The sequence below is a fragment of the Pungitius pungitius genome, chromosome 9 (genome assembly GCF_949316345.1).
Source record: "Pungitius pungitius chromosome 9, fPunPun2.1, whole genome shotgun sequence".
NCBI lineage: Eukaryota > Metazoa > Chordata > Actinopteri > Perciformes > Gasterosteidae > Pungitius > Pungitius pungitius.
In genome coordinates, this window is record NC_084908.1 from 1,327,487 (window position 1) to 1,344,680 (window position 17,194).

General features: G+C 46.8%; 1 protein-coding gene across 4 annotated transcripts in view; it reads right to left on the minus strand.

Moving 5' to 3' along the window:
* Window positions 1-90: 90 nt before the first annotated feature.
* The window catches only part of LOC119218439 (phospholipid-transporting ATPase ABCA1-like), a 31,866-nt gene continuing 14,762 nt past the window's right edge, over window positions 91-17,194 (minus strand). For 2 of the 4 annotated variants that reach the window (XM_037472876.2, XM_062564347.1), the window contains 41 exons: window positions 14,579-14,822; window positions 14,311-14,450; window positions 14,093-14,209; window positions 13,064-13,258; window positions 12,177-12,385; window positions 11,912-12,088; window positions 11,596-11,818; window positions 11,232-11,453; window positions 10,904-11,108; window positions 10,664-10,777; window positions 10,379-10,553; window positions 10,146-10,277; window positions 9,910-10,049; window positions 9,670-9,807; window positions 9,348-9,577; window positions 9,181-9,253; window positions 8,855-9,057; window positions 8,672-8,723; window positions 8,422-8,526; window positions 7,993-8,141; window positions 7,746-7,870; window positions 7,485-7,583; window positions 7,186-7,375; window positions 6,968-7,062; window positions 6,831-6,863; window positions 6,628-6,733; window positions 6,407-6,481; window positions 5,911-6,080; window positions 5,609-5,786; window positions 5,372-5,487; window positions 5,131-5,275; window positions 4,883-5,006; window positions 4,665-4,794; window positions 4,327-4,510; window positions 4,087-4,193; window positions 3,696-3,837; window positions 3,378-3,512; window positions 3,193-3,296; window positions 2,985-3,077; window positions 2,612-2,855; window positions 91-2,512 (listed from right to left, as the gene is read on the minus strand). In XM_037472876.2, coding sequence (XP_037328773.2) covers window positions 2,369-2,512; window positions 2,612-2,855; window positions 2,985-3,077; window positions 3,193-3,296; window positions 3,378-3,512; window positions 3,696-3,837; window positions 4,087-4,193; window positions 4,327-4,510; window positions 4,665-4,794; window positions 4,883-5,006; window positions 5,131-5,275; window positions 5,372-5,487; window positions 5,609-5,786; window positions 5,911-6,080; window positions 6,407-6,481; window positions 6,628-6,733; window positions 6,831-6,863; window positions 6,968-7,062; window positions 7,186-7,375; window positions 7,485-7,583; window positions 7,746-7,870; window positions 7,993-8,141; window positions 8,422-8,526; window positions 8,672-8,723; window positions 8,855-9,057; window positions 9,181-9,253; window positions 9,348-9,577; window positions 9,670-9,807; window positions 9,910-10,049; window positions 10,146-10,277; window positions 10,379-10,553; window positions 10,664-10,777; window positions 10,904-11,108; window positions 11,232-11,453; window positions 11,596-11,818; window positions 11,912-12,088; window positions 12,177-12,385; window positions 13,064-13,258; window positions 14,093-14,209; window positions 14,311-14,450; window positions 14,579-14,822 — 5,982 coding nt within the window. In that variant the 3' untranslated portion in view covers window positions 91-2,368. Of the gene's footprint in view, window positions 2,513-2,611; window positions 2,856-2,984; window positions 3,078-3,192; window positions 3,297-3,377; window positions 3,513-3,695; window positions 3,838-4,086; window positions 4,194-4,326; window positions 4,511-4,664; window positions 4,795-4,882; window positions 5,007-5,130; window positions 5,276-5,371; window positions 5,488-5,608; window positions 5,787-5,910; window positions 6,081-6,406; window positions 6,482-6,627; window positions 6,734-6,830; window positions 6,864-6,967; window positions 7,063-7,185; window positions 7,376-7,484; window positions 7,584-7,745; window positions 7,871-7,992; window positions 8,142-8,421; window positions 8,527-8,671; window positions 8,724-8,854; window positions 9,254-9,347; window positions 9,578-9,669; window positions 9,808-9,909; window positions 10,050-10,145; window positions 10,278-10,378; window positions 10,554-10,663; window positions 10,778-10,903; window positions 11,109-11,231; window positions 11,454-11,595; window positions 11,819-11,911; window positions 12,089-12,176; window positions 12,386-13,063; window positions 13,259-14,092; window positions 14,210-14,310; window positions 14,451-14,578; window positions 14,823-17,194 lie in introns of all 4 variants that reach the window. The other 2 variants (XM_037472874.2, XM_037472875.2) reach the window with 1 other exon arrangement.

Sequence of the window (17,194 nt, forward strand, 5' to 3'; positions counted from 1 at the left end):
GTACAAACTTCCATTAGACAGCAAGCTTTGTTGTAACCAGAGACAAAACAAGACAAACAAAATGCAAAATAATCAACGCACGAGATGCTCTTTTATTTCTCCAAAACGGATGATTTTATTTATTAATGTAAAGAGTAACTATACACAATGCGTAACAGACTCAAACAGCTGTTTAATACTTAAAAATGTAAACAAATAACATTATAGAGCACGAGAAGAGAAAAATCGTAATTCTGTCGTGCGCGTCTCTCTTTATCTCACGTCTGTCTCCACTCCTCCCTCCTTTTGTCTGAATCACCTGTAAGCCTGCACTCTCCATTTCAAGTTTCAAAAACGGACGTTTTAATGCAGTGGTGTAGCTTCATTTTCTCTGAATTAAACCTGTGTTCAAAAGTGTCAGAATTGACCAAATCCCCAGTAATACGTCTTCGAAACGACCGGCTAGGAAGTCTATAAAGTGCTGACATTTAGCTCAGGGCTTTGGCGCGTTCCAATGACTGGACGTGACACGGAGAACCCCTGGATGCGGCTCCCTGCCCTGTAAGAGCATCACAAGCACAGCTGGAGTTCACCTGGTCCCCCGTTTATGTGCAGTCGGCGCAGAACGGAACAGAACCTCGGGTCCCGTTCAGTCATTGGGTGCCACCGACGTGTGCAGTCCGACGTCAAGAGCGGCAGCTTATTATTGTTGAAGAGGACAGACGGAAAGATTCCAATTTGGCAAAGTGACGGTTAAGAAAAAGAACCCGATGGTGCCTGAATGAGAGAGAGAGAGAGAGCACACGTTTGACACAGTGTGTGTGTGTGTGTGTGTGTGTGCGCGCTTTCTGCTTCAGAGGAAATGAAAGCACAACGTCAACTTTACAAAACAGTTGCCTCCTGCACATCATGCTGGTGGATCAAAGATATATATTCAGCTCTATTTGGCACAGATACTTGTTTGTTCACTCCACTGGTAACGTTTGTTGTTGTTGTTGTTGTGTGCACTGGACTTCACAAAGTCTCTACTGTACATAATATCCACATGGGCGTCAAAAATCACATTTTGATACAGATTGCCTTTTCTTTTTTTCCTTTTTTACAACAGAATTTTGGATTTAGACTCCACATAGACGTCATGTGCCAGTAATCCCACTGCATTGATACACAACTCGAGTCCTTTCACAAGCTGATGTCACGGCACGCTTCGGCGCACACAGGTGTGTGTGTGTGTGTGTGTGTGTGACACGTTGTCCAAGAGCTCATCAGCTTTGTCTTGAAGTCCCATCTTCCAGTTTACAGTAGTCGTCCGTACGTCCAGTTGGTTCAAAGAGAGCAGGGCGACGGCCGCAGGAGGCACGTCGCCTACAGACATCAAGCAACCACAAGATTTTTTTGTTGTTGTTGTTGTTGTTTGTTTCGTTTTTTGACAATAAAGGACACATATGAATTTCTTTTAAAACAGTCGAGTTTCATTCATCTTCATTTCAAAAGGCCCCCTTTTTTTTGGGGGGGGGGGGGGGGGCTTTGATGGTATCTTATCAGTCTTATACATTCCTGGGCAGCCTACACACATGTTGTTGTTTTGAATGGAGTGCTAAGATTTCTCTCTCCACCTTGATACAGTATAGGCACTGTGCTGGAAAATGTCGATGACACAACGAACGCAAAAAAAAAAACAACCTCCTTAGAGGTTCAGTTTGTCATGTTATTACAATTAAATGACCATGAAAAAACAAATTAATACAAATTATTATGTTGTATGATTGTGACAGAAATCAATTTGATTGTAAATGCTTTTTTTCTTTTTTTTTTTCCCGGCGTTCGCTCGATAAAAAACCCGCTCGGGAGAGGTTTGACCCCGAATAAAAAAAAAAAGCAGTCGGTCCGTCTTCCAGCGGTTGGCAGTGAATGATCTGGATTTCCTTCTGTTCCGCTGTGGCGCCTCCGTGAAGTACACACTAATGCAAACAAGAGACATTTTGCTTCCATCGTCCCCGATGCCAAGACCCTTGAGAGTGTCAACTCCTGCTGTCTTTCCTTTCCCTCCCTTCTGTCCGTCTAGTGAAGGGGAAGCACCAGTCTCCAAACCTCACAGGGATATCTTCTCATCTTAAATATATTCTGGTATATTTCTTGCATTGATTCGCATTGAGTTTTCATTGCTTCAGTGTGAACATACCTGCAGCCTCTGCCTTTCCAAGAGGCTGTGCGCTGAAGTGCAGGTCCACTGAGAAACGACAATTAAAAAACACTAAAAAATAGGAAAAAAAAGAACATTGTTTGTCCCCCTCCGCAAGTTAGTGGTCCCTGTTTTCTGGGTTGCGGGGAGGGCGGGGAGGGCGGGTGAGGCCGAGCGAAGCGATTCCCACGATGCTTTGCTGTGGAATCAGACGCAGCTCTCCCTGGTCTTATGGTCTGTGAGGAAAGTGTCGAGCTTGGGAATGTCCACGACCACAGCGTCCCGTTTATTCAGATGGGCCTCTCTCAGATGGTCCTCGTCGCTTTGGTCCTTGGCGAAATTCACAAACACCTGCGGGGAGAAGGGAAGAGAAATTAGAAACAGGAAATTAGCCGCAGCTAGCGACGGAGGTCACTTCTACAGGTCGAGTCGCAGCCGCGCGTTGCTCACTTGGTCTAAAGTTGTCTGTGAGACGGAGTAGTCCTCTATGCTGAGCGCCTCCTTGTTCTTCGAGAGCAGGGAGAAGATGCGGGCGAGGGAGGTGAGGGAGGAGGGCAGCTGGTATTGCAGCATGTTGCGGTGCTTCTCCTTCAGCGTGCTGCCGGGCAGCTCCATCTCGATGAACTCCATCACGGGCCGAAGGTCCGGGTCGGGGCCGGCCACCCGCAGGATGATGGTGTAGCCATCGCCGAACCTGATGGCAACACAGACACGCACAGTTTTACCTCCCAAGTGACACACTGGTCAAAAGACTGCTACACTTTTATTTCTCACAGGTGTGAGCTTTTGCAAAGGGCTATTTTTTCGGGGCAAGTGTGCTCACCTGTTTTTGAGATGCTGCACGCTTCCCAGACAGCGGAACCTGCCGTTGACCATGATGGCCATTCTGGTGCAAAGTGCTTCACACTCCTCCATGCTGGAAAGAAACACACAACCCGTCAGTCATGTTGAAGTAACCACGTCAATTAACAACAAACATATACGTATATGTCCATTAATTGAGAAGATGTGGTCCAGATGGCGAGTCTAACCTGTGAGAGGTCAGGACCACAGACCGTCCCTCTTTGATGATGCTCAGGATCGCGTTCCACAGAGCCCGGCGGGCTTTAGGGTCCATGCCTGTTGTCGGCTCATCCTGTGAACAGGAAGCAACGGATGCTCAGCCGCTGCCCGGCTTCACGCAAAATAACCCAGAAGTATTTTGTGTTCTACTCACCAGGAAGACTACAGGTGGTCCTCCTATGAGGGCGATGGCAGTGGACAGCTTCCTCATGTTTCCCCCACTGTAGCTGCCCGCTGACTTGTCCACGTACTTCACCAAACCCAGCTTGCGGATGCCCCACTCTGCCACCTGGTGGACAGGATGTGGTTTTAATGAGTGTCATCCATTTTCTTTTGTGCATGCATATTGACTGACACACGACAACACATGTGTACTCCACTTAATGCCTCAGTACGAATAGAAAATAATCAGAAAAATTAGAATTCATATATTACATGTACAGTACAGCCCATGCACGGGTTTGTCACTGACCTCGCACACTTCCTTCTCAGGCACTCCTCTGAGGATGGCGTAAAACTCCAGGTGCTCTCTGCCGGTCAGCAGGTCGTTGATGGCGTCAAACTGAGGACAGTAGCCCATGTTCTGATGCACCTCATTGATCTCCTTTGTTACGCTGAAGAGAGATAAGCGTGGGAATGTCATTAAGTTTCATAGAAAGCAAAACAATACGGTAAATAGATATTTTTCACCAAATAAGCCCTGTAGTTTATGCTTTGCATATTATTACAGTCTTTATTTAAACCGCTTTTATTACATCATTAATCCTAAGAATACATCTTTGTGACTACTACTTCTTGCCTGTTGAATAAACAGTACATTAATGCAGATGATTGGATGTGTTGTACATTTTCACGTGTCGTACCTCTTGCCAGCAAGGAAAGCCTCTCCGCCGGTGACCATAGAGTCTCCGGTCAGCATTTTGAAGGTGCTGGTTTTTCCCGCCCCGTTGACCCCCAGCAGACCGAAGCACTGCAGGAGAAGAGGGTATGTTTCAGGTATCATCCTCTTACTAAACGTACGTTTTAAAGAATACACACATTCTTTGTTCGTACTAGGGAACTAGGGAGTGTTTTCCTGCTTTAGAATCACGTCTGCATCCTACCTCTCCAGGGGGGATGCCAACACACAGTCGGTCCACCGCCGGCTTCTGTTTCCTCTTGTAAATCTTGGTGAGCTGTCGGAGCTCCAGGATGTCAGTCTGCCCTCCTCCGCTCAGGATTCTCTGTCGCTCCCTGGCCACGTCCTCATCTTCTTCTCCGATGGGTTTCAGGTGACTGGTGGATGACCTGCAAGGTCACGGGGAGCAAAGGGAGGAGAGGTCAAATAAAGGACCGACAGATCTATTTGCTTTATGTTTAGGTTATGTGTCAAATGACAAAACTCCAGAGAGATGATTCTTTCATTTGTCTCATAGCCACGCGTGTTGAACGTTGCACCCACCTGGCCTTGAAGAAGAAGTGGTACTGAATGAGGACGGTGATGCAGAAGAAGATGACGCCCTCTATGGCCATTGCAAACAGGTTCTTTCCCACCATGTCCCAGGCCAGAGGGGAGCGGAAGCGGTTTTCACCTACGGACACAACCACAATATTTAGATCACGACCCTTGTCAAAACAAACATTTGTGGTAGTTGGTAAAAAGGAGCCTGCTGTTATTACCAAATCTCTCCAAAGCGTCTGCCATTGCCTGATTCTTCACCATGTCAATCAGTCCCCTGCCCAGGCAGAAGTGAGGGAAGATGAGGAACACGTTCTTCAGGATGTCGTTGATGCCGCCGATTTCCTTAAAAAGGAACAGAGTGGATGTTAACGGCAAGCATTCAATCAACTTGTTTGAAGGGTTCGCCTTCAAAAGCCTTGCTGCTGCAACTAAATGCAACGAATCCAACTCGGAATAAATGATTTACATTGCTTCCAAAGAGCTCCAGCACGAAGGTGGAGACGCTGCCGTTGATCCCGATCAGTATGTTAACGCTGGTCAGAACCACGTAGGCCGTGCTGGGGATTTTGAAGAAGAACGAGGCCGGGTACATCAGAGGGGTGATCGACCACCTGGAGGGAGAAACAAAGATCATTTTAGATGAGCAGAGGTTAAAGATTTACAGGAAGGAGGAGCCTAAAAACAAAGCGCGCATGTGCGATGTGTACCCGTAGAACAGCAGCAGCAGCGCCAGCACTGGCAGGTTGGTGGAGGAGACGTAGGCGTCTTGTTGGAAACACATGAAGATAATGATGACCAGTGTGGCTGGGACGACGTAGTTACACTGCAAGAAAGAAAGAGGGTGAAAAGTGGCATTAAGTCGCATTTCTATCAAGACAGTCATTTTATTTTTTACAGTTTATTCAATATTATTTAATGTAAATAGAGGAGCAGAAATGTCTCACCATATCCCAGACAAAGTTGGCCAGCCAATAGAGTAACGGCTGCACGCCGCTGATGAACTGCATGTGCTTGGCCTTGTTCACTCTCTCTTGGATGAGGAAGACCACAAAACTGGCAGGGACGAATGACATGGCGAAGATCACGCAGATGGAAACCAGCACATCGACCGACGTCGTCATCCTGAGAACGGAGCGAAGCAAAAGATGTGAGAATGACGGGCGCAGCTGTCTCTTCGGGGGGGGGGGGGGGGGGGGGAGGCCGTTGGAATGTCATGGCATTATGAATTCCCTCCCTTAATACTCACAGTGCGACCTGCGACAGCTGCTCCTTGGTGAGGTTCAGCGGGTGGTTGGAGGCAGAGATGCCAAACTTGGCGGGGTCCTGGTCGTGCTTCAGATTGGCCCGCAGGATGCCGTTGTTCATCACGTTGAGGAAAGAGCCGATGCTGTGCCAGCCCTTGTTGTTGAACCAGATCTGGAAACACAGAGCCTTGTTAGATTCTGGAACAGGCAGTGTGAGAGTACGTTTCAGATCAGCCTGCATGAGAGCAAACATCACATTAACCGTCTTCCTCGTATACAGGCTTCCCCCTCTTCTCTCTGCTCTTTCCTCACGGCTTATTTTTTTTAAATGTATTTGTTTTCTGAACTCACAGAAGCACTGAGGTTTAGATCTTTCTATCTGGTTTTCTATTTTTGTTTTGGTGGTTGAATCTCATTCCATCAGCTGCCGCATGTCATCACAGAGCCTTGCGTTGTTGCACAGTGTGTGAGTGTGTCAGTGCGTGCGTGAGTGCTTACCTTAACATTATTCTTGGTGTCCAACCCTTGTATAAAAGTGGAGAGACTGTGAAAGAAACGATCCGCTGCGGTTCCCTGGAGGATGAAAGAAAGAGGGAAAGTCTTCCTTAGCACACGGGTAAACTCACAGATAGTATACAGTCTTAGTAGTGTGTACCACATTATTGTGTGCTGGTGCATCAGTGCAGTGTGTAAAATAGTCTCGTAATGAAATGTCTTACTCTCTCCAGACGGAAACGCCTCCTCAGCTGAGCGATGGCATCATCGATTTGGTCCGTGTGGGACGTGAGCTGAGAACTCCTGGCGCCCAACGAGAATCCGCCGTACCTGTGGGGATCACAATCGTTTGAATGAATGCCGAGGAAACAAATAACTCAATATTGACCACCGATTACTTCAAGATGGAACCTGTCTGATAACCTACCTGAACTCGTTGACCCAAATCTTGTTCTTCAGGCTGAAATAGATTAATGATTTTATATTTATAATGAAATTAAAGATAATTAAATAAATCAAGAATAAAAACGAATTCAAGCGAGCCAAACCAATGTGGATTGTTACCTTTTGCCAATGATCTGAGCGTAGGTTTTAACCAGATAGTCAGAGATGTTTCGGCCAGTCAAATTCTGAAGGGTGTCCGTGTCGCTGATTTTCATCTGTAAAGACAAAAAGGAAAGAAAAAATGAACATTAGTTTTCTGGTTGTGTATTTGTATTTGTCCTTTCTGGTTGATTCACTCCTCTGTTTTGGGCCTTGTTAAATTCTTTGGCGTTGCCAACCTGAGGTGGTGGGAGTCCGCCGGCGCCAGCAGGACACTCGGGAAGCATCTTCTTGCGTCCTCCACAGCTGCACTCGCACAGGGGAGAGGGATTCTCCATGGACCAGTTGCCATTGTTGAACATGTCCGTCACACTTTGAGGGACGTCCATGAGCGACCACTCGTCCTCCGCCGCTGTGCACGGAGTGTCCCTGGAGCACAGAGAGAAGTCAAATCTCCATTTGATGCATATAGTAAACACCAGCAGATCATCTGTAGATCTATGCATTTTCATTTCCTTTATTTTTTCTTGAAACTCACGGTATGGGTTGTCCTTCCATGCAGCGTGTTCCGAATCCTGGGCTTTCTGTCAGAGCTTTATGTAGTTTGCTGATGTGAGGGTCCTCAGGTATGTCATTGCTACAAGCACACAGAGAACCAGTTGCCTTTAATATCACTAATGAACTTTTTTGAAGTTGAAATACATATAAAATTTCTCAGTTGTCCAGCTGCTATTATTGTGCTGAGACTGAAGAAAGGAGGATGATGCTATTTTTCCAGACATAAAGAATGGCATCTCACCTGATGAAGGTGAACTGCTCTCCATACATGCTGTGATCCAGAGTCAGACTTGGGTACTTTCCAAACGGAGGGACAATCAGGCTGAACACCAGCGCGATACACACAAACACCGCCGGGAGAACAATCTGAAAAATCACACGGTGGTGATTTGTTAAGACGGACACACCTGAAGAGGCCTGAGATTGTCATGAAAGACACACTACCTGTTTATTAACAGCAATTTGCAGTGAAAGTAGCATCAGCATACCTGAGCAAAGAAGCCTTTCCTGGAGCGCCGAGCGTAGAGGAATCGTTTCCAGAGTAGTGCAACAAACTGCTGTCTCTTCAGACTCCAGCCTTTGACCTGGTACGAGCCTTTGCCATCGGACCCACTGAGCCAGTCGGTCTCTCGGGATTCTAAACACAGAAGACACAGTGCACATGAGCAAACTCTAATTGTAGGTGTCCTGATTCTCTTTAATTGATTTAAAAAATGTAGCAAAACAATGCATGCGATCGCAATTTCACTGGCACAAAGCAACACTTTGTTTGATTTGCAACATAGGTCTAGTTTTCTCGAAAAGAAACTCCATTAAATAAAATTTTAGGTGCAAAACAAAAGCAAAAGCAAGAATAGCTATAATACTGTTGCTATCATTGCACTGCATGCTGGGTAGTGCAGCTCAGCTTGACTCACCTTCAGAGTCGTTGAAATCAAATTCGTCCTCAGTAAACGGCTTCAGGCAGCTCTGGTGGTCCCCAAATGCGTGATGGCGACGAGTCCTGGTGGGCACGACTCCATCTGCAGCCACAAGAGGGTCAACCGTTTACTACTGAGGATCAAGTATTTTCTTTTGTGTAAAGACAACCTAATCCAAGAGGAAGTAGTGATACTGGTAATCACCGTCAAAAACCAGGTTGTGATGTTTTATTTATATAGATCTCACCTGAGAGCTCAACAGCGTCTACGCCGCTGTCCTCGGCCACTTTCAAGAAAATCTGCAGATTTGAAAGAAACATGCTTTAAACATTGGCTGAAGCTTTATGAACAGCAAATTAAACATCATCTTTATTTCTATTATTTATTTTCAATGAATATGAAAAGCCCACGTAGGCCAGCGGCTCCTTGCCTCCTCCAGGGTAGTATCAGATATCCCATAGCTGGATATCCCCAGGTCGGTGAGTCGGTCATCCAGCTCGTGGAAGAGCTCCACAAAGGCTCCGTCTTTAGCCGACCGGTAGGGCAAGACATAGGTGATTTCATGGCCAACGTCCTCCACCAGACGTGCCTCGTGGACGTGCTTGAATATCAGGTTGGAGATGAGGGACACATCTGTAGTGAAAAAGGCGTGACAGGAAATGATGAAACGCAAACATCTTACATGCCATTCAAAGTGAATTTTGCAGGAACACAATTGTCCGCCTTTAAAGTATCCGACGGGGTGTCTGTTCTTACCGATAGTGGTGGTTTCACTCTCTGGTTCGCTGCCCAGACCAGCATCTGAACTGCTCTCTGATACGGTGTCATCCTGAACCAAACACGAGGAGAGGAAAGGGTTAAATCAATGCAAAGGAGACAACTTCTCTCGTATCACACCCGGTTCTCTGTCACATCTCTCTGACCTTCTCGGCCTTCTTGATGTAGGACACGGTGCTGGCAGAATTCCTGCAGGACTGAAGTGTCAAGTCATAGTCTCTCTTGACCAATGTCAGGTAGTAGCCGGTGCCCAGTTGGGTCTTCAGGAAGAGCGAGGAGCCCACGCAGCACAGCTTGCCGTGAGAAATGATGGCGATGCGGTCACCCAGGATGTCGGCCTCGTCCATGTGATGAGTGGAAAGGATGATTGTGCGGCCTGAAGGGGTACAGAGGGACGAATTCAAACAACCATCAGCATCAGAGTTGAGCGGAATGTGTTGCTGTTACTGTCAGGATGTATCCACGTACCTTGTCTGTATTTCAGCAGCAGGTCCCAGATGCCCCTGCGTGCGTAGGGATCGACCCCCGCGGTGGGTTCATCCAGGATCACAACTTTTGAGCCCCCAACAAAAGCCAGGGCCACGGAAAGTTTCCTCTGCATCCCTCCTACAAAGGCAACAAGGAGACAAGAACATTGTTAAAACCACTCTCATGACCTGAGAAACAACAACAAAGAAGAAGGTTAAAGAATTGATTTATCAAACTGACCGGAGAGCGTGTTGGTGCAGGAATTCCGTTTGTGAGGCAGTCCGACATCGTTTACAATTTGTTCCATCTCAGCCTTCACCTTCTCCTCTGGCAGCCCCTTCAGTCGGGCGTAGAACCAGATGTGTTCCTCCACCGTCAGCCTGGATTACAGCCGAGAGACAAATCAGTCAGTTACCGAATCGAGAAGAACGCTGCGATCGTGCGTTGGAACTCTGTCCTTCTTCCTGTGTACGTACATGCTGAAAAGCACGTTGTGCTGGGGGCAGACGCCCAGATTCTGCCGGATGGTGCTGAGTTCACTGCGGATGTCCTTGCCGTGGATGTAGGCTGTGCCAGATGTGGGTGGGAACAACCCCGTCAGGATTGACCTATCAGACAGCAGGGAGACAGACAAAATCCCCATCAGTTGCAGTCTCTACTAAGCAGCTGGTTCTTAGATGAACTACAGACCACGTGTGCATTATCTTACATGGTGGTGGTCTTGCCAGCTCCATTGTGGCCGAGGAAAGACGTTATTTGTCCCTCATAGAATCTCAGGGACAGTCCGTCTACAGCCAGTTTTTTTCCATGGCTGTAGACCTTCACCAGATTCTCGATGTAAACCCCTGGCTCGATGTGGCTCGGCTCCTCCTCAATGCACACAGCTGTGATGCAAAGACAAGGGTGACGCCGTTTAATTATTGACACAAGGTGAGGTTTTCTTTTGATGGTAAACAGAAAGACAAAGGAATAGCAATGATGGAGGGATTTGTACCTTCTGCATTGCCTTTCTTTGACAGAGGGGTGGAGATGTTTGTTTTCTCTTTCTCTCCGCACCAGTACGACTTAGTGAACGGGAAGTACCAAGGCCTGGGGATCCCATACTGACCTGCAATAGAGTGACATCTTTTAGACCTGTCCATCAACACAACCCAAACTATTTAACTGCGCATCATTGGTTGAGCACTTTACTCAATAAACACCCCCCCGATGGTAAACCACGCGAAAGACTCACCAGGGAAAACCGATTCGATGTACCAGGTCATTACTCCGTACAGCACAGCGTCAAACAGCATGAGGGAGATGGAGGTGGTCAGGTTGTAGCTGTCCTCCTCCAAAGGGCTGGCCAGCAGGTTTGACCATTGGATGCCCACCCCTTGCTCCTCAAACAGGGCAAAATACTCACAGCCAAAACCAAAGGCCACAGGAGACAGCAGACTCTGTGAGAAGAAGAAGAAGAAGTAAAGTCTGAGTTTAGCTGAGACAGAAAAGCAGCCGGATACAGAGCTCGACACATGCTGTTTGTATTCAAATGTGCCCAATTCAATTTATTTTACACGCACCACGATGAGCTTCGCTCCAAAGCCTATGTAGTCTTGCCAGGCGACACACAGCACGTAGGGCAGGTAGAGCGTGAAGTATATGATGCCCCCGCAGGCAGCTGCCAGGTTGGCACGAGAAAACAGAGTGCTGATGAGGAAGCACTGCATGATGGTTACAATGCCGAAGGACCCCAGGAAAAGAAACACCACGCCAGGGTCACTGTACGGCAGCAGGTTTCCCATCTAGAAAAGGGTGGAAGGGGGGAGAAAATAAATTGAAGTTTTCCGGTTACAATGCTAACATCTATGCATAACATGATATTTCTAGACAATGTGTTTCTACGATCTGCTGACAGATTGTGGTCACGTGTGTATGTGCACCGACCTTCAATAATACCACCAACAAGCCGGCGCTGATGAGGAGCGGGATCAAGCTGCTGATGAACCAGCTGAGCCACAGGGTGCCGTTGTTCAGACCCATGATCCTCATGGTCTCCTTGAGCCGGGCCTCCTTCTCGTACACCACGCCCTTGATGATAATGGCGACCGAGTACATCCACGCCAGGGTCATGAAGAGAGGCATGGAACGACTCATCACCCGCAGGAACCTTAAAAGAAAAGAAAAAGAAAAGTAGAGTCACACATTTGCTATACAGGTTTTACGATGTGAAGATGCAATTATTCTCTCGCGCAGCCCTTACATGTCATCCACAAAGCAGGGGTAGGGCATCTGCTGAATGTAGATGCCAGTCTTCTCCTTGGTGCCGGTGATGGCTCTGATGATGCCGTGTTCGATGACGTCCTGCAGGTAAGAAAATCCGCCCCAGATATAGCGAAGGTCCTCGAAGGGGTCTGCCCTGGGACCGGGGTCCCAATAGCTGCAGGGCAAAAAGGAAGATCAGTAAGCTCATAAAAAAAACAAGAAAGAGTCTGTAATTTAATAAAAGTTGGGATGCAGCTTCTTACCCGTCTTTAATCTTGTTGGTCCTCTCCACGTTATCAATGTCCATGCGGATCTTATAGTTGACATTGGGGGGCAGGTGGGTGCTGCTGCTGTTGCTGATGTCAGGAAACACGATTCCAGCCCAGAACTTTTGGTTGTTCAGTAGGCCCATGGACTTGTTGACCAGTCGCTCCTCATTAGCTACTGGCTCCAGCTTGTCCAGGTTCACACACTGAAAGGTAGAGAGAAGGGTTACGGCACATTTTACTCTCAAAGTCTCGCTAGGAATGAAGTAGCATTTGCATGAAGTGTTGCGGCGTCTTAAATGCTGCGTGAAGGTCTTTGTCACACAGTTAAATAAGGATGGAAAAAGAAAACTTGCGTGCAGTGACTGGTTTCCCAAGCGAGATGAAAAATGCGTATCCAGCAGGTATGACAGACTTTTATGCTGGTGTCAGGTCTTAAGAGTTTTAGGTCAGTGTCACTGAACTTGCATGTCTATTTTTATTGGACTCTCAATGAAGAAATTCCGTGACATGGATACACAAGTCAACAATTAACTAAGGAACAAACATTAATTAACATTTGGCCGGATTTAAGGGGGGGTTGTTGATCTCTTAAGGCTCTGGGACACTGAGCGGAAACGCAGGGACAGTGACTAATCCAGAATGACGATGTTCTGATTTGGTGAGGCAAGGAAGGGGAAAGAATACTTGAGTTAAAAGCTTTTTTTAATAGCTGCGCCAGGTTCTAAATGCAGTTTGCACATTGCAGTAATGAAAACATTTGAAATGCGAGGACCTGCTCCGGCTATGCAGCAAAATAATCTCACACGTCCACAAATACAGACTCAACTCGCCGAAAAACCTCACCACTTATTTTATGCAAACAGCATGTCTCCTTCACTAACCTCCATGAAGCGTGAGATGGTCTGGATGGATTGGTCGGTCTCGTTGAAGACGTCTCTCCAGGTGTAGGCGGATCCCGCAGGTCTTTGGTCCTCTGAGAGTTTCATGAGGAAGGCCGACACGTCTGACACTCGCCACTCAGTCCCAGCGAGCTGGGCATTGAAGAACCAGGCGCTGGCGTTATTCTGGAGCAGCGTCTGCAGAGAGGATGGTTTATATTGTTTATTAGTCGTATAATAACAAACCCAAAATATTAAAGAGGGTTTCTGAACATTTACAGGTGGCTCAAGTCTTCCTGTCAAGATACTTCCATTATTAACCTTTAAAAGGTGTGAAACGTTGTTTAAAATTACTGTGTGTGCAGGATTTCTCTGTGTGTTTCTTGTGACCTATTTTACTATCGTTAGATGTGATCTCTGCTTGAGGTTTCTGTTCAAATTCAACCATCCAATCATCAACAAGCTAAATAGAGGAGACAGCCTAAAAAAATGTATAATAATATACACGGGTTAGACCTTTTAAATGTAATTTATAATTTTTATTATTATTATTATTTTACAGTATCAACCTTCGCCACTAGGTGGAGGTGGTACTGTAATTTACAAATGGAGTTGTGGCAAAAAACAAAAAGGCCATGAAACAAACAAAGAGCTTTATCGAATCGTATTGAGATCTGTTCACCACAAACCAACTCTTTGCTCTTTGGCTCTTTGCTAATTGTTTAAATGAGGACAACCTCGTTCATTCATTGTCCGTCTGCACATTACTCTCTTGTTAGTTACACTTTTACATTTATCCAAAGACAGCAGTTTGTAGTAAAATTGTATTCCCCTTGGCTTGTCCTCTTGCTCTAAGGCCAGAAGTACTTTTGTAAACCTGAGAGGAAACCATGAGAAGATAATATCTGACACGGAGGGTCGAATGTTTGTTAATATAGCCTGAAACATGGCCCCATACAATAACCTTGAGATGTACAGATTACTGTCTTAGAGAACACGTGCATGTGTGTGTTGGTAATGCCTCCCACTCACCCTGACCATGTCCATTTCCTCGCCGTTCTCCAAGAAGTTCCACACTTTGGGCTTCATCTCCTCCCACATGCCTCCGAGATCCCTCAGCACGCCAAACTCCTGGAAGGTCTTATTAACCTGCAGAGCACACAAACGCGCTCCGTCTTACTCCATGGGGGTTTATTCGGGATTCTGACGCAGGGTCACACGGAACAGGGGGGCCTTTTTTTTTTTCTTACCTCATGGATGATTCTCTGTGTGGCCGGAGTATCTGGGGTGTACAGGATCTTCCCCATGAGCAGAGGCTTCAGAGCTCTCCAGATCATCCTGGAAATGGGGCTGGACTCGAGGCTTCTCATCATGCTGTTGCAATAGGGAGCTGGAACAGAAACACACCTTTGGAGTTATAAACCTGGTCTCCTACAACGAACGGTAAAGTACTCTGTGAACAATACATCTGATGGGCAAACACAAAATGGGGTTGTTTCAGGTGGTTTGGAGACTCACTGGAAGAGTTGTCGTAAGCGGCGAGGGGATCACTGTCGCTCTCGTTGCCGTGGTTTCCAAACAGGGCCTTGTAGTTGTTGTCCTCGTACCAGTTGAGAGACTTGATTTTGAGGCCGCCCCCCTCGGGGTGTCCGCAGACGATACGGGACACGGCCTGGTACATCTGGTTTGGGGAGCCTGTGGCATTTTCAGTTAGATACATGATCTCCCTGCGCATGTCCTTCCAACTTTTCATGCTGGCAAGCTAGAAGGAGAGACAGGAACACAACCGTTAGCATGACGAAGGCTGGAAGCAGTAGATCTATCATTCAAGTGCAAACTTTCACTAGCTAGGGGTTACAAATACACACCCGAGACCCTTAAAATATAGCCTTTAAACCACACACGAGCTAATGTAATTAGCAGATAATGATTTTCTGTAAAACGAGTCCTGCATGACATCAGCCTCCAGAAACAGAACAAGGTATCTCTGTGCGGTTTGTGAGTTGGCTGAATGTACGCGCCGTCATATTTGCTCCACGTGTCGCCGCATTTTTGTTCAAACTCGCCGTGTACATACTTCTTCCTTCAGGGTGTCTCAAATGTACAGTAACTCCCAGTGTGATGTGGGTTAATACGACCTGTGACTTATATCACATGACATATCGCCTGTCACAACAGAGTGCGTTTGTGTGTGTGAAACTGTGGGTTTAGGTTACCCCGCGCACACTGCGAGCAGTATTTGCGTTAAAGACGTCTGGCGGACTAAGATCACCTCGACTGCTGTGCAATCGTTCTTACGTCAGTGTACGTGTGTGGATTTCTCTCTGAAGAGGAGATGTTATCAAACTATTTTAAATATAGAGTGACTGATCACATATGGTCATGAAATGTCTTACAGTGTAAAAGGGTTTTCCTGCACTCATGTTTGAGAGGGTTGGGGGCAGTGCAGTACTCGAGCCTTGTTATCAGAGCTAATTGCATAGCGACTCTTCAGATACTTTACCAGTCCTATTATACTCCAATATAAAAGGTTTTATTTCCTTGCGACAGTTGCCAAACACATTGGCACAAGCTTTAACATCAAATCACTAACTAACTAAAAATGAACTAAAAATCTCAGGTGAAACGGTCTTTGATGGACTATCAACATCAGCCCTAAAGTCCGCGTTCCATCAGGCCGGAGGCAGCAGGGAGTTTGTTTTGGTTCAAAACAGTGTGCCTACAGGTGAAGAAACAAGTTGCGATAAGTTGCAATAGTTCCCACTCTAATTCCCAAACTGGTCAACGGCACAGGCATCGTGTCACCAACTCGTGACTGGGGAGGAATGCCTGCAGTGTTTGTGGTTTTTGTGCAAGGAAAACAAAGGAGAAGGGCGAGAGCAGCGTGGGCAGCGTTCGTTGCCTGAGCATGAACGGCCCGGGGGGGCTACGATTAGCTCAAGCTCTGCGTGTGAAGGAGGGGAAATGAGAATATCACACCTCATCCCAAGGCGAACGCAGGAGGAGGTCGAAGAAAGATGACAGACGCCGAGAGACAAAGAGAGAAAGGTGGAAAACGAGCGCGAGAACAGAGAAAGGTCACTATCGGTCGTTCTCCTAATAGGCAAAGCTCCGCAGGCTGCATAAGTAGAGCGCTGTTGCACACACTCAGACACACAATAAGCCACAAGCACATCAATGGGTGGACACGTTTCAGGACAAATGTTTTCTCTGTCGGCATTTCAAACAAGCCGTCCGGTCTGCTGCGTGCGATTGGTTGTTATTCTGACAAAGAGAAAGTGTGAATAAGAGAACTGTTGCGTCTCAGATCACCGCCACACACACACACACACACACACACAGACACAAACACACACACACACACACACACACACACACAGACACAAACACACAGACACACAGACACACACACACACACAAGCATTCTCTGAGATCGTTCTGTATGCAGTTGCTTTGCAGCCACATCAAACCACCTCCTTCCTGTTCTTTCACATGCAAAGAACTGGATGCAAAAATGTGTGTGTGTGTGTGTGTGTGTGTGTGTGTTGGACTGGGTGCATATCCGAGTCTTTCTGTAAGTTGTGATCTTGTGAAGCTGTCTTGTGTTTGTCAATGGATCGACAGGGTCTCAGAGTGTGCATATGCATCTGTCACATTGCCACAGGCTACAGAAGCTAGAGAAACAGCAACGACTGATTTCAGCCTCCATTTTGTTCCTTTTTTCATTCTACTGCGTGTGAGCTGTGCAACGCAACTTTATGTTGGTCAGTTTGAGTGCGTTTTAGTTTTGCCTGCGCAGGAAACATCTTTGTGTGACGTAATATCATGTAACTCCCTCAAAATGATTCAGATTTTACCTTGAGTAACTAGGTGAGACATATACGCGCACACACGCACACGCACACACACACACACACACACACACACACACACACATAAAGACACACTCACAGGCACCAAAGAGGATTGTCCCAGAGTAACCGGGTAGCAGAGCCTGTGAGAGGTTACTAAAGTTCAAGTTTCCATTCCAGTGCACAGCTATTTAGACCAGAGCAGCGCAGCTAAAGAAAATAGTTAACATGGACTGATATATTTTAACTACATCGAAACCCAGGTTACGACCTGAATATTCTA